The sequence below is a fragment of the Borostomias antarcticus genome (assembly GCF_949987555.1).
Source record: "Borostomias antarcticus genome assembly, chromosome: 9".
Lineage (NCBI taxonomy): Eukaryota > Metazoa > Chordata > Actinopteri > Stomiiformes > Stomiidae > Borostomias > Borostomias antarcticus.
In genome coordinates this window covers 26,406,778-26,421,527 of record NC_140242.1, presented here as the reverse complement: position 1 = coordinate 26,421,527, position 14,750 = coordinate 26,406,778, and the positions used below count along the sequence as shown (strand labels likewise).

Sequence of the window (14,750 nt, the reverse complement as noted above, 5' to 3'; positions counted from 1 at the left end):
TTGTAATGGTGGAGACAGTAAAATCGCCCATGGAGAGAGACATAGTTGCCAAGGCTGTGGTAGAAAAGAATTAGGCCACAATTAAAAACAGCAAACCACAGAAAATAACTATAATTACGTCTGTAATTAATGGTAATGGACTGTACTTATATAACACTTTTATCCAAAGTGCTTTACAATGGCCTCTCATTCAACCATTCACACACACATTCATAAACCAATGGCGGCAGCTGCCATGCAAAGTGCTAGCCTGCTCATTGGGAGCAATTTGGCGTTCGTGTCTTGCCCAAGGACACTTTGACATGTGAACAGGAGGAGCCGGGATTCGAACCGCCGACCCTACCATCATTGGACGACCAGCTCTCTCTTACAGTACTGTATCTTGTTTGGCAATTTACCTTAATTTACTTCTGCAGTGCTCACAGCAGAAACAGGTTTTATGGAACTTCTTTTTGTCCACTATTAGAGCATCCATCGGATAGACCCTCATCCGACATACAGTGCAAAACTCCGACTTTGGAACTCGAATCTGGTGGAGAAAGGTGAAAATCATTCAATCCTTCTGTTTATTACCACATCTCTATGGCTATTGAATTAAATGCATATTATATTAAAATTATCTCCCACTTTGCAAATGATATTCTGTTATGGTCATGCTTATATTTATTGTTAGGTATAACATCACTCATTACAGGTGCAATCACAAAATATTCCACATTCTTAACTTTTAATTTCAATTAAAATACTTTGAGCCATACTCAGCATAATGTTGGTTTGCGTCTTTTTTTTTTTTTCCACTATTAAAAGTAAGCACACTTCACACCACCACATGTGCAATCAAAACATTTCACATTTCACACTTCACGCATCCTCATTTTCTCCAATTAATGTTTGGTCTTAAGCCTGTTACTGATCACAAAAACATACTCCCAAACCACCACCACCACATTTGCACGGCCAGGCACATGCGAACACGCTCTACGTGAATATCAGATGCTTGATATGCCATTCGTTTCTGTTAGTTTCAAATCCCATGGTGCTGCATAATCCTCTTTACCGGTAACAACAGTCTTTGTCTGCTGCGACACAACATGTGACGTTCTCTCCTCGGAGACGCTGTAGCCCAGACTCTTGAAAACGCTCTCGCTCTCCGTCCATGTCTTGTGGAAGTTCTTTAACAGCTCCTCAGTGGAGGCCTCCGCAGAGTCTTCCGCGGCCTGCAGCTCTTGCTGTTTTCTTTTAACGACGTCGGCGTACGAGAAAGGGACGGGAGGAGAGGCTGATACGCTCTTGGAGTGCTGGGAAACAGAAGTGGTGCTCCGGGATCCAATTGTCTTGTTACCGAATTCGTCAACACTTGAGAACTGCTCTGTGATTGTGTTGGTTTCAGAGAACCCTTCTGGCTTTGTTTCCAACTCAGCCTCCTGAGGCGGGAGAGGGCTGCTCTGCTGGGAGCCCCTCTTCGTCTTCTGGGCCCTCTTAATTTTTGAACTGTCTTCTGCGGTTTCAGTCAGACCTGACTCATGCGCCTTCTCTTTGTTTTTCTCCTCTTTGATAGAGGGACTTGCATCACCCAACTCAAAAACATTTTTAATAGCCCGAATGTCAAAGCTTAGCATTTCGTCCTCTAGACTGTCTGCTTTTTCTACTTCAGTCTCAGTGTTTTCAGTCTCAGTCCCGTGTCTGTCAGCTATTACAATAGGGTCTTTTCTCATGTAGATTTTCTCGTCTGGTGATTCGAATCTGTTGACCAGACCTGACAAGTCCACCTTGGGAAGGTTCTCCTTCTCGTTCTCTTGGTTTTCTGTCTCAGGTTCCTCCACATCTGGGCCCAGTCGCTCTGGGATGTCAATGGGATCCTTGCGCGCATAGGTCTTGTTTGCTTCCGCTTTTTGAGCCTCTTCGAAAAACTCTCTCTTGTCTCTCACAGATGTAGTCGCAGAAGATGAATCTGATATTTCTGAGGCTTCTGTAGCACCTGTATCAATTTGGTGGAATGATGTGTTGATCTCTGTCACTTGCTCAGGTGGACTTAGTGCCTTGTATGTGGCTGTACCCAAACGCTCTAGAATATCAATGGGTTCCTTTCGTACGTGAGGCCTATTTACATCAGCCTTTTGAGCCCCCTCAAAAAAATCCTTTTTGTCTCTCACTGATGTTATTTCACTTGTTGTGTCTGACATTTCTGAAGTTTCCACAGCTTGTGCCTCAATTTTGATTTGCCGATGGAATGATGCGGGGGATTCCACAATCTCAGATTTCTTTTCTGTGATTTGCTGAGGAGGCAGGATGGGAGGCGGGGTCACTCCACGGGAGAGCTTGGCTGTTGTGTCTTTCAGTCGTGCCAAATTCTCTGCCCTATCGAAAGTGGGAGAGGGCGTGACTCTGTTGATTCGTGACGTGGGGGTGTCGGACCTGCGTGGGGGGGGTGTTGGAGGCGTGGCCGGTCTGTGCAGCGGAGTAGGTGACGGAGTTACTCTCTGAGGTGAGTCGGTTCTCCGTGTGGACTCAATGGTAATAAAGGTGGGTGAGGGAGAGCGCATCTTTAATGATGGCGAGGGTGCTCTGGGATCAGTGGATTTTAAATGGCTTGTCTCCTGCTTTCTGCTTTCATGCGAAGTCTTTTTCTTCTCCACAACTTTTTTTTGACTTTCAACTTTTGCAGAGCCAATGGTTATCTTCGATATTCTCTGGGTTGCCCCGCCCACAACTATTTTTTCAGAAATCTGCTCACGCTCCTGCTTCTCCAAAGCGCTCTTTCCCTCGAAATGAGTTAATCTGGCATCAGCCAGTTGTCTCACATACAAAATAATTTCCTTCAGTTTTTGCATATCATGCTCAGCTGCTCTTCTCTCCAAATCACTTTTCTCCTCAGAGCCTATGAGCCACTCCGGAATTCTATTGAGCAGAGTCTTCACAGATTTATTATCTATCTTTCCTGACGCTGCCTGAAGCTCGGCTATTTGCAAGATTAACTTCTGAACTTCCGCCCGTCTCTGAGAATCCTCTGTGCTCTCTGTTGACACCTCAAAGGACTCACATTGTGCCGGCTCGCCTGTCAGGCTCCCAGGAACATTTTGATATCTCTCCTTGGATTTTTCCTGAACCTGCTGGTTGCCTGTCTCTTCCTTCTTTTTCTGAGATGTTTTTACTTGCTTTTTGAAATTAACCGTCTCCTGTTGATGGACACTCTGGTGAACTTTGCTTTCTGTAATAACAACCTCTTTGTGGACCTGGATGCTCTCCTCCTTCACACCTCGGTGTGTCTGCATCACAGTGACCCCCTGGTTCTGAGTGGACTCCGAGACAGAGGTCATTGATTCTGCGGGGGCAGCGGTATCTCTTCCCTGGGCGGCCTGCGCCCCTCCATTGGACTTCCTTGACTTCTTCTTCTTCCTTTTGGGGGTTGGGGTTGCAGCTGCTTGATTGTCTTTAGGAGTAGCAGCAGGGGCATTCTGAATCTCCTCCTTGATCTCAGTCTCAGTGTGTGTTTGCTCCTTGCTTACTTTCACTTCAACCTCACCTTTCTTCACTTGAACCTCACCTTTCTTCACTTCAACCTCACCTTTCTTCACTTCAACCTCACCTTTCTTCACTTCAACCTCACCTTTCTTCACCTCCACCTTCACCTCCTGTGACTGGGAGAGGTTTTCATTTTCACTCTGATTTCTTTGTTTGGTTTCTTTTGTGTCTACCTGCTTTTCTTGCTTCATAATCTTCTTTGTCTTCTGTGTGGGTTTTCCAGCTTTGACGCCAGCTTCTAGGTCATTCTCTCCCTTGGATGGGTGATTATCATTTTTCTTTTTGTTCTCAGATTGTGATTTACCTGCCTTTACATTCTTCTCAGTGGTTATGTTTTCTGTTTTTGTGAGCTGTATAGGAACATTCTCAGTGGCAGGGTAATTATCATTTTTCTTTTTGTCCTGAGATTGAGGTGCTTTATCTGCTTTTACATTCTTCTCAGAGGCAATTTCAGATTGCGTAGAAGGGACCTTCACAGATGTGTTCTCAATTTTCTTTTTATCTTCAGATTTATTGGAACCCTCAGTTTTGAGATTTTTGAATTTGATATTTTCTGTCTTTGTGCTATCACTGGTTGAGGTCTGGATGTTGTTAATAACAGCAGACTGAATCTGCTTGGAGGAGACTGAAGCTGTTTGCTGTTTAGTTGCGGTAACTGTCCGTTGACTTGAGGATGAAATGGATGTGGTCTGCTGAACAGTGGAAACATTGGTGGTCTGATTAGAGGTTATATGCTGTTTAGTTGAGGAAATAACTGTAGAACCTGGGTGATGTTTCTCATTTGCAGCAGTGATCAAAGCCTTGCTTGAGGGGGAATCTGAGATTTCTACTTGCTTGGATAACTCAGCTGATACTGTGTCTGATTGGACTTTTGTCACAGTCTTTTCAGCCATCTCCTGTGTGAAATCAAATGCCATGCTCTGCTTTGATTGCTCTGTACCTGCACATCCGGTGGAGAGCATTTCGAGTGCGGCCGTGACCGAGTCATGTATAAAAATGGGCCCTGGAGTAGTGGGCGGAGTATTATCCTCTTTCAGCTTCCGGAATTTTTCCTCTGCCTTCATTAATGGAGTTTGGAATTTGCTCATATTAGACTTAGCTTTCGTGGAAGGAGTTGGTGAAGGTGGAGAGATGTAAACTTTCTTTGATGGACGGGGTGATTCAGGCGGCAAAGGGATTTCAGATGAAATTGTTTTTGATGAATTAACTGCAAATTCGGTTTGAGTTTTGCTCATTTCCACGACAGATTTAGTAGCTGTGGTTGTATGTGTTTCTGAAGATGCCTTTTGACTTTTCTGAATCTGTACTTGAGGCTCTAGTTTCGGGACGGGGTGCAGTGAAGGAGCTTTCACTTTTTTAACAATCATTTTGGTGGGTTTTGCAGGTGATGGATGAGGGCTCTGTAATGGCATAGAGTCTAGCTCTTGCTGAGACGGAGGGGGTGGGAGGAAGTCCTGTTCAGCTATTAGGGGTGGAGGTGGTGGAGGAGGGGGCAGATGATCGAGGTCAGAGTCGACAGACGGTGGAGGAGGAGGAGGAGGAGGAGTAGGGGGAGGAGGAAGGTCATTGTCCAGCCTATTGATGGGTGGCGGAGGGGTGGGACACGGATTATAATTTTCAGTCATTGCCGGAGGTGGGGGAGGCAGAGGCAGAGGCAGATCAGATTCTGGCAATGTTGGTTTGGGGACATAAACACCTCTTTTAACTTCGGTTTTATCTAATTTGATAAAACCCTTTCGATTCGAATTCAGATTGCGGAACTCAGTCTTCAAAGTTTTGATGTCGTGCTTTTGGGTTATGGTTTTGTGTTCAACTGTAGTTGATTTCTGAGTGGTCTGAGATTCTGTTGTACTACTGACTGTGGTTTTAGTGGAGTGGGAGTGATTCACCTCTTTTGAATTTTCTGTGTTGGCTGAATTAGCTGTTTTTATCTTTTGTATGTGTCTTTGTGCTTCAGCGCAAGCGCACTGACTGGTAACCACAGGGGATGGTTTCATATCACACTTCACAGGAGCTTTCACTCTTCTGTATGCACCAATTCTGATTTTGGGAGCTTCGCGCTTCGCTGTCTCCAGCAGTGACTTTATTGTGCCTTTAACGTCACCCTTTATCACCTCCTCTCGCTCTAATTGGCTCTGCTCCTGTGTCTCATACAGTGATTTTATTGACATCTTTACATCCCCCTCCATGCTGGGTCTCCTTTGCATCCTAGGCGAGGCCGGTGCTTCCATTAAGAGCTGGATAGTACCTCTAACATCTCCCTGAACGTCTATCTCCTGCTGGCAGGTCCTCCTATCGCTAGAAGCATCTTGCAAACCCTGCAATGCTGAATGAATATCACCTCTCACAATCTCTTCCTTCTCAACCTCCTTCACTGCTTGCGTTGCCTGCTCCAAAGACCTCAAGGTATTTTTGACATCTCCAGGAACTAAATCCTCAACCACAGTTTCAACTTTGGAAGTTGCTGACTTTTCTAGGGATCTCAGTGCCCCTTTAATGTTACCTTTGATGATGTCTGGCTTCTCTACCTCCTTGTAGCGTTTCTGTGCCTTTTCCAGGTAGCGCAGAGTTTTGGGGATGTTGCCTTTTACCACCTCCTCTTTCTCTACAACCACTGTCTGGTTCGCTGACTTTGACAGGGAATTCATAGCAGCTCTTAAATCGCCCCTCACAATTTCTTCTTTCTGCAGGCCTTCCAATGAGATGGTAGGCTCCGTCATGAAAACCTTCACCGTACTGTGAACATCACCAGGTACAATATCCTCAACCGTACGCTCAATTTGTGATTGATTACGGCCAAGGATGAATTTTGTCCATTTTATGTCACCTCCAACAATTTCCTCTTTCTGCACTGTGTCGGGCACAGTCTCATCTGGCCCTATCTGGAGCTGTTTGAGATAGTCAAGCGCCCCAGATTCAATACATGTCGAATAAAAGTTGACATTTCCTTTTTCTGTGTCATTCACCTTTATCTTCATTGTCTGCTCTTGGTTGTCTGGGTTAGACAGTCTCTGAACAGCGCTTTTTATATTACCTCTGATAATCGCCTCTTTGTCAACACGTATGTCCTCTTGTTTATTTAGGAGGGAATAAATTGTCATCCTCACATCTCCCATCTCATCCTCCTGGATGAGTATTCCACTTTTGGCTGATCCTCCCTCCTTCAGAAGGTCGTTTACTGCTTTCTGGATGTCACCTCGTAGTATTTCTTCCTTTTCTACACTGTTGTCCCGCTCCTGATTGAACAGTTGTTGCACTGTTGTACTGATGTTACCCTTCTCTTCTGAGTCTATCACTATGCTGCTCTCCCTGGTTTCACGCCTGTTCAGAAGATTTATCATAATGCTCTCCATATCCCCCCTTATGATCTCTTCTTTTTGAATCTCCGGGGCCTGCTTATTCATTAGCTGGTATTTTGCCATCCTGATATCACCAATTTCATCCGCTTCAATGAGTATTCCTTTTGAACTAACCATTTTCTGACTGTGAAGTTCCTCGAGGGTTCCTTTGATACTTTTCCCCATGATCTCTGTCTTCTCCACGCTGGTCTCATTAAAGTCGTGGAATGGAGTTGTTTCAAACAGCCACGTTGTTGTCTTCACATCGGCCCTGGGGATTTCTTCTCGAGCGACTACAGTATCGCTCTCATCCGCCTCTTTAATGTGGTCAAGGGGATTCTTCTCAAAGAGCCAAACTGATTGTTTCACATCCCCCTTCGCTACCTCTTCCTTCATGACTGTTTCCACTATATTTTCAGAGCTCATACTACGTATTTTGTCAATTGTCTGTGTTTCAAACATCCACTTGGCTGTCCTGACATCCCCTTTTTGGATTTCACTCACATTAACAGTTCGAACAGACTGCTGTGTCAAGTCGTCAGACTCAAAACGTTGTTTATTCATTCTCACATCTCCTCCTTGAATATCATCAACAGTTTTGAGTAAGATTTTCTTGTCCTCTGCAATCCTGTCGAGAGGCTGCGTTTCAAATCTCCATTTAGCTGACGTGACATCTCCTTTCTGAACATCCTCCTGTGTGACAGATTTGATTATATAGACTTCGTCAGTATCTCGGATAGAATCAAGGGGCTTGGTCTCAAACAACCAGCGGGACCCAACAACATCTCCTCGCATGACCTCCTCACTGGTGACAGTGGTGACCTCATGGTAATGGCCTTCTTTATCCTGGATGGCATAAAGAGGCTGAGTTTCAAACATCATGGTGTAGTTTTTCACATCCCCCTTTTCTTCCTCTTCACGGGTGATTTTCTGCATTTTTGTGATGTCGGTCTTGGAAGATACCTCTTGAATTTTGTCTAAGGAATAGGTCTCAAAAATAAAACGACCTTTGTCAACATTGCCTCCTTGAACATCAGTCACGGTGCGGCCGCCCATAGACTCCTCTTGGCAATCATGGATAGTATCTATGGATTGGTTCTCAAAGAGCCATTTGCAGTTAACCACATTTCCTCTCTGTATATCCTCTGTCTGACGGGTTTTAAGCTTGTTCATGATCTCCTCAGATGTTGAAGTCATGATATCAGAGGACTGGTTCTCAAAGATATACTTCATTCGGGATACATCCCCAGACTGAATGTCTATCTCAGTTACACTCTTAAAACCTTCCTCCTCCCCTGTGAGATTCTCCAGATTCTCTGTCTCAAAGAGGAAGCGAGCCATCCTTACATCTTTGCCCTGGACATCCTCCTGATTCACAGTGCATGTTTTCAGAACTGTTTCTGTCTCATCTCGGATTGTATCAAGGGCTTGAGTCTCAAACAGCCATGTGCAGGTTTTTACATCTCCTTTGTGTATCTCTTCACTCTCACTTTCATTCTTTAACTCAGCCTTCTCGTACAGAACATCCATTGGTTTTGTCTCAAATAACCATTTGCAGGTTTTCACATCACCTTTCAAGATGTCAACGCTATCTCTTGTCCTAACTTCCCCCTCATCCTCAATATTGCTGAAGTACTTAATTGCATCAAGAGGCTGTGTTTCAAACAGCCACTTGGCAGTTTTGACATCACCGGATTCAACCTCTTGTTTCGATATTCCCTTAATAATTTGGAAATTGTTGATGCTTTCATCAAATTGGTCAATGGGACGCGTTTCAAACATCCATTTGCAAGTTGTAACATCTCCTTTGACGACCTCTTCCCGGCGCACTGTCTTCACCTCATGGTAGTGCCCCGAGCTGTCTTGCATGGCATACATGGTTGTTGACTCAAAGAGGTCTTTGTTTGATTTCACCGAGCCTCGTTTTACTCCCTCTACAAGTATCTTTTTAGATTCATCTGTTCGGCTCAGGTCTGTGGTTTCAAACATCTGCTTGTAGTTAGAGACATCCACTGTATTCATTTCATCCAGGTTGACGGTGCGGATAATGTCCTTCTTCTCCTCTCTGATGTGCTCTAAGGGCTGGCTCTCAAAGAGCCACTTCTGGTGTCTGACATCCCCCTTCTCTTCCTCCAGGGTCACCCTTTTCTGGAGTTTACCCACCTCAGCAAGGTCTTTCAAATCATAACTTGGGACTGTCTCAAAATAATTTCTTGCCGATCTGACATTACCGGCAATGACTTCTTCTCTAGTCAATGGCCTGGAGTTTGAATCGTCTTTTAATGTATCCATCGGCTGTGTCTCAAATACCCAGCAGTTCTTTCGGACATCAGCTTTGACGGTTGTCCCATCCTCTTGAGTGAGGTCCTCCTCAAGGTTCACAGTTCGGGTAACTGCTTTCTTCTCTTCTCTTATGTGCTCCAATGGTTGAGTCTCAAAGAGCCACTTTTGGTGTCTTACATCTCCCTTTTCCTCTTCATTTTTCATGACCTTGTTAAGCTTCCCTACCTCACGGCCATTGAGAGTAAACTCTTGACTTGTCTCAAAAAAGTGTCTTGCAGATCTAACATTACCCCCAATAACATCCTCTATGGTAGGGGGTCTGGCATTGGAGTCATCTTTCAGCGAATCCATTGGCTGAGTTTCAAACGCCATGCAGTGTTTTCTAACATCAGCTCCAATGATCTCCTTTCGCATCTTTGAGCTTTCCCATTCTTCGTTAATGGAGTCCAAGGTCTTTGTCTCAAACAACCACCTACCCCAGTCACCTTTGTGGTTGTCTTCCAAGGACAGGCTGCACACCAGCTTCACAGTGGTAGACACCTTATTGGTCATGTCCAGGGGTTGGGTATCGAAAAGCCAACGTGAAGTTGTAGAGGTATCGGTCTCGGTCTCAACTTTACGCACAGTCTTGATCTCCAGCATCTGGCCAGCTGATTGCCCCATGAGGACACATGTGAACTGGGTCTCAAACGTACTTGTGATGGTCTTCACTTCGCCTTTGATTTCCTCTAGCACAGACCTAAGACTCAGGAGGTGGCTCTCATCAATGGTTTCTGTGTCACCCAAGGATTCCATGTACTGACTTTCGACCATGTACACAGTAGAATTCACATCCTCTTCGGTAAACACAAGCTCTTTCGTTAGCTCCTGCTCCCCATGCAGCTTGTTAAGGGTCTCCAAGGGCTGTGTTTCAAATAACCAGGCCGCAGCGCGGACGTCTCCTTTGTCCAGCTTATTGAATTTATTCCTGTATTCTGTTGACTCGTTGTGAGACCCCAGTTCATCCATGGGCTTGGTCTCAAACATCCATGCTGTGCGTCTCACATCTTTCCCCACAATCATCTCCTGTTGGGCTATTTTCTTGTCGTCGTCGTCCTCATCCGGTATCTCGTCTTTGATGGCATCCAGCGGTTTGTTTTCAAACATCCAGCGCATAGACTGCACCTCACCGTGGAGGATCTCGTCCCATTCCAGATATTCTTGGTCTGGGCTCATGCTTATGTTATTGGGACTGCTTCCGTCATCGTAATAGGCATATTCCTGAGCCTCTTGTTGGGTGTTCTCCATCTCGCTGGCATCACTGTAGTACTCTCTCTCAATGTTCTTCCGCACCTCAGGATGGATATGCTTATAAAGGCGTTTCAACTCAAAGAGGTTTCTCTGCTTGGAGTATTGTTCTCTGTTCATGGGGTGTTTAGAGCAGTAAACTGGCTCCGGAGGCTCAGGGGAGTAGCAGCATTCTGGGAGGTCTGGGCTGTCTGCAGGTACCTGTAGTAAGTCTGGTGGAGGGGGTGGAAGGTACTCTGAGTCCTCCGGTGGTGGTGGGGGGAAATATTCAGCGTCTTCATATTCAAAGGCACCTTCCTCCACTGCTTCAGCAGCTGACGCTTCACATATCTCACCAGCGTAGACTTTTTGTGTTACATTTGAGGACCACTGAGAGCGATTGATGTCACGTCCAATCTTTTTGGGGAAGAAAAATGTTTTACAGAAATTGTTAGAGATCCCTGTTCCACGTTCAGACAGCTCATCTTCATGCCATCACATGTCACTGCCTTCTAATCATACAGTAAAATTGGTGAACACGAATGATTGCAAATGACGGTGACTGTATTCATGTGGATTTAAGATCAATCTTTATAATGATCAAGATGAATTACCTTAATTTTCTTGCTGGGAGCAGCTTCTTCGATGGTTCGCTCAAAGTGTTCCCTCAGCTCCTTAGTGGTAAGTCTGGGAAGGTCCTCGTCTGGAAATGAACCATGCTGCACTGTCAGGCTTCAACTCTCTACATTATGCTACTGTAATTGATTCAACAGACAACTGAATCAGTATCGTCAAAGAGATAAGATAAGAGATAAGAATGCTGTAGTGACAACTTACCGGTTTCAACATTATGGTTGTCATAACTGGAGGCCAAGTTGTTCTCATCTTGTGTGATCTGAATCAAAATGAGAGGGCTGGTGTGAAGAAAATAGACTAGCTGATGTGAATGAAATAGATGCCTCACACTGTGGTCTATATAAAGCTTGTCATTTCCTGAAGACTGCGGATAGTAAATTGCCAGTTTGGGAACCTTTAATGTCCAGCTGCGTACCTAGGACTGAAATGATGAACTGATCGGTGCTGATAAAATACTTTAAGGACTAGAGATGACAAGAATTCCAATGTAACCTGTACTGGTTATACACTTTATATTCCTATTCAGTTTCTAGAGGCTGATTCATCTGCATCATTGAAAGTTTGCAGAGTTTTTTCAGATGAACTCAAAAGTGAAAAGAGCTGATGAGCTCAAAAGCTAAAAACAGAGGTCCCACACAGGTTCCTGACAAAGGTCTGTGGACCAAAATGTTTTTGTCTCAATGAGCCAATATGTCAGGAAATGTGGGTTGCCATGGTGGGTTGCCATGTTAGAGCTTAATTTTACAGCCTGGAAAATATAAAATCTTTACCATCTCATTCTGGTAGATATGTATCTGCTGGTTGGCTGGGATGACTTGTCTGGCACTGCTTCTCACTGTCGTTTCCGAGTTTGACACTTCCTGTGAAGAGACATACACTGGCTGTCACACATTTGATAATAGAACACACACACACACACACACACACACACATTACAGCACGCATGCACGCGCAGACACTGACACAGCAAGGAAGAGCTCTTATTGACAGCAGACAGAGTACTATCGTCGGCTGCACTGAGCTTGATGAATGACCAAAACTGCTGCAGATAAAGTATCCATCACTAGGAGCAATCAGGATGGAGGCTGGGTAATTAGGTGGCTTACTCTGGTCTCAAGGGACCCTAATCACACAGAGAGAGAGAGAGAGAGAGAGAGAGAGAGAGAGAGAGACAGGACGACAGAGAAAGGATGGTTGCACTTTCTTGATCCACCCTAATAAATCCATAGCAGCTGTCACCATGGATGGACAGAAAATTACAATTTTGTTTGAAGTCCTTTTGTGTTGTCTGTTGACAACAGAGGATACCTGGCTGTAGAAATGGAGCTAATTAGAACAGTGAAAGCGTGAAGGAGAAATCCTGTGCCTTTTTCAACAGCCTGTCGTTTTCTACTGTACATTGCCACATTGAGCAGCTGTTCACAATAGCAAAGTAATTAGAAATGTAACATTTGCAATTTCACCCCTGGAAGCAATGTTATGGCATGTTGAAACCCCGAAAACCACTGTAGTGGAAGGAACCTCCACAACCTCTTCAATCGTTCCCCCTCGTTCCCCCCCGATTTGGCCTCGCTCACTGGGGGACTTCTACTCCGCAGCGGATGGACAGATGAGTGGATAGTGGATGGATGGATGGATGGATGGATGAATTATACCAGCTCGGCTCAGACAAAAATACACAAACCCTTCCATTACAGGCTCTCTGGTCTCTCGCGTGCATTAACACACACACACACACACACACACACACACACACACGCACACACCATGCTAATTACCTGCACTCTGTGGTGGAAATGGTACTGGGTTACGTTGTGCGATGTTGCAGTTTCCTTGCTCTCAAATTGTTTCCTGACACTGGCGAGACCACCGGGCAGGGAGCAGACCTCAGACTCCTCCATGACCTAAGGAGGCAGGGAGATATCATTAGCCGCCTTCGCTTCCACGTTCCCAGGCATCACACTGCTTCCTAATGGGCCTACTGTGGCTTCCTTCCAGCCAGCCCATATGCTCATGGAAATACTAGCACAAGCACACAGCTGAGGCTGAGCATGAACAAAGACAAACACACACATGTACACTTACACGCGCACACATGTATACTGTACACACACACACACACTTACTGTACACACACACACACACAAACACACTCACTTAGAATAGATTAGAATAAACACACAAACACGCATGCACAAACACACACACACACACACACAAGTCTTCCAAGCATTGCTCGCACATTAACAGTGGCAGTGTGTGCAGTAAGATGTTAATACATTTAAAAAAGTCAGTTTAGGTTTAGATATTATAAAACTGTCAAACAACTAATGCGGGTTGTGCCTGAGACCAGCCTGCTTCAGGCACACAGATACACACACACACACACACACACACACACACACACACACACACACACACACACACACACACACACACACACACACACACACACACACACACACAGGGATATAAACAGGTGACCACATTGTTAACAAAATGGCAGCCATCCATATATTTAGCTGTTTTTTTTTTTAGAGTGTGACAAGATGGTCTCCGGCCAGATACAGAGTTATGCAGAGTTCAGAGGGCAGCTTTAAGAGGTTTAAGACCTGAGTAATGGAACCCAGATTTCTCCGGCAGCGGGGCACATTAATAACTCATTATGTTGCCTGCCACTCCTTCCAGTAAGACGGGGTTTATGTTTCTCTGGGTCCACTGGGCTGACGAACTCTCCCATTGGTCAGCTGTCATCACCTCCCTGCTAACGCAGCTCGACAGAGCCGTCAGCAGCCATCAAAACAGACACTGGCCACTCCTTGTATGACAGCCACTACTGTGCTTTGCTATGGTGAACTAGGCTTCTCTGCTGTGTCACACATACAGTGCAGTACCGTACAGGCCTTTGGAAATGATTTCTATCGTCACTGGGTGAAAAGGGTCTGTGTCCGGGAATATTGAAAATGTCATATCCGGAGCATATCTGAACTCTGGAATGGGAACCTATCAGTATGCATTATGTTAGGACTGTATATTGATGATATTCAGAATATACGAATACATGGTGTCCTAACACATGCATACTGATATGTTCCCATTCCTGAGTTCTGAAATGCTCCGATATGACAAATATCCCATTTGTATATTCCTGGATACAGACCCTTTTCGCTCAGTTATGTCCTTGAATAATCATACTCTCTTGTCAAACATCATAGCTGTCAGGCTAGTCATGATGAATACCTCTCAAAATAGGCAGAGGCAGCTGATTATAACTGCCAGTCACAGTCAATTCCCTCCGTAAATTTGTTTTATTGGGGGCTGTGTTTGTGTGTGTGTGTGTGTGTGTGTGTGTGCGTGTGAGTGTACCCCGCTGGAGAAGGTGTTGTCCTCCTTCTTGGAGACGGCTGCCTGGTGCGTGGCCATGGGTTCTGTCTTGGACGTCCTCCCGCTCGTCAGAGCGAATCCTGCTCCTCTGGTTCTAGTGCTTTCTCAGGAAGTCCTTCCCTAGGTACCTGCGCTGCCGGCAGCTGGGGGGAAGACACACATCACAACACGTGTTCGTTAGCCCCGCGCTACGGAACGACGGCTTTCACATCGCCTGGCAGCCCTGCAGCTTGTGCGTTTCCAGGGGAACTGTGCAAATGGTCCAAACAAAGGAAATTAATTTGTAGATATAGACCTGTATGGTACGGTACCTTTGAACGT

The 14,750-nt window shown here is 45.2% G+C and overlaps 2 protein-coding genes across 2 annotated transcripts; both read right to left on the bottom strand.

Annotated features, from left to right (window-relative positions):
• Positions 1 to 437: 437 nt before the first annotated feature.
• Positions 438 to 3,713, bottom strand: LOC311312946 (xin actin-binding repeat-containing protein 2-like; the record flags this gene model as incomplete). The annotated part of the gene is made up of 3 exons (XM_084442954.1): positions 438 to 529; positions 1,058 to 1,951; positions 2,168 to 3,713. 3 exons carry the CDS (start codon positions 3,711 to 3,713, stop codon positions 438 to 440), a joined length of 2,532 nt encoding a protein of 843 aa, XP_084299080.1.
• A 1,762-nt stretch (positions 3,714 to 5,475) lies between these two features.
• Positions 5,476 to 14,468, bottom strand: LOC311312945 (xin actin-binding repeat-containing protein 2-like; the record flags this gene model as incomplete). The annotated part of the gene is made up of 7 exons (XM_084442953.1): positions 5,476 to 5,493; positions 5,589 to 9,188; positions 9,531 to 10,826; positions 11,024 to 11,112; positions 11,247 to 11,304; positions 12,824 to 12,949; positions 14,412 to 14,468. 7 exons carry the CDS (start codon positions 14,466 to 14,468, stop codon positions 5,476 to 5,478), a joined length of 5,244 nt encoding a protein of 1,747 aa, XP_084299079.1.
• Between the last annotated feature and the right edge of the window lie 282 nt (positions 14,469 to 14,750).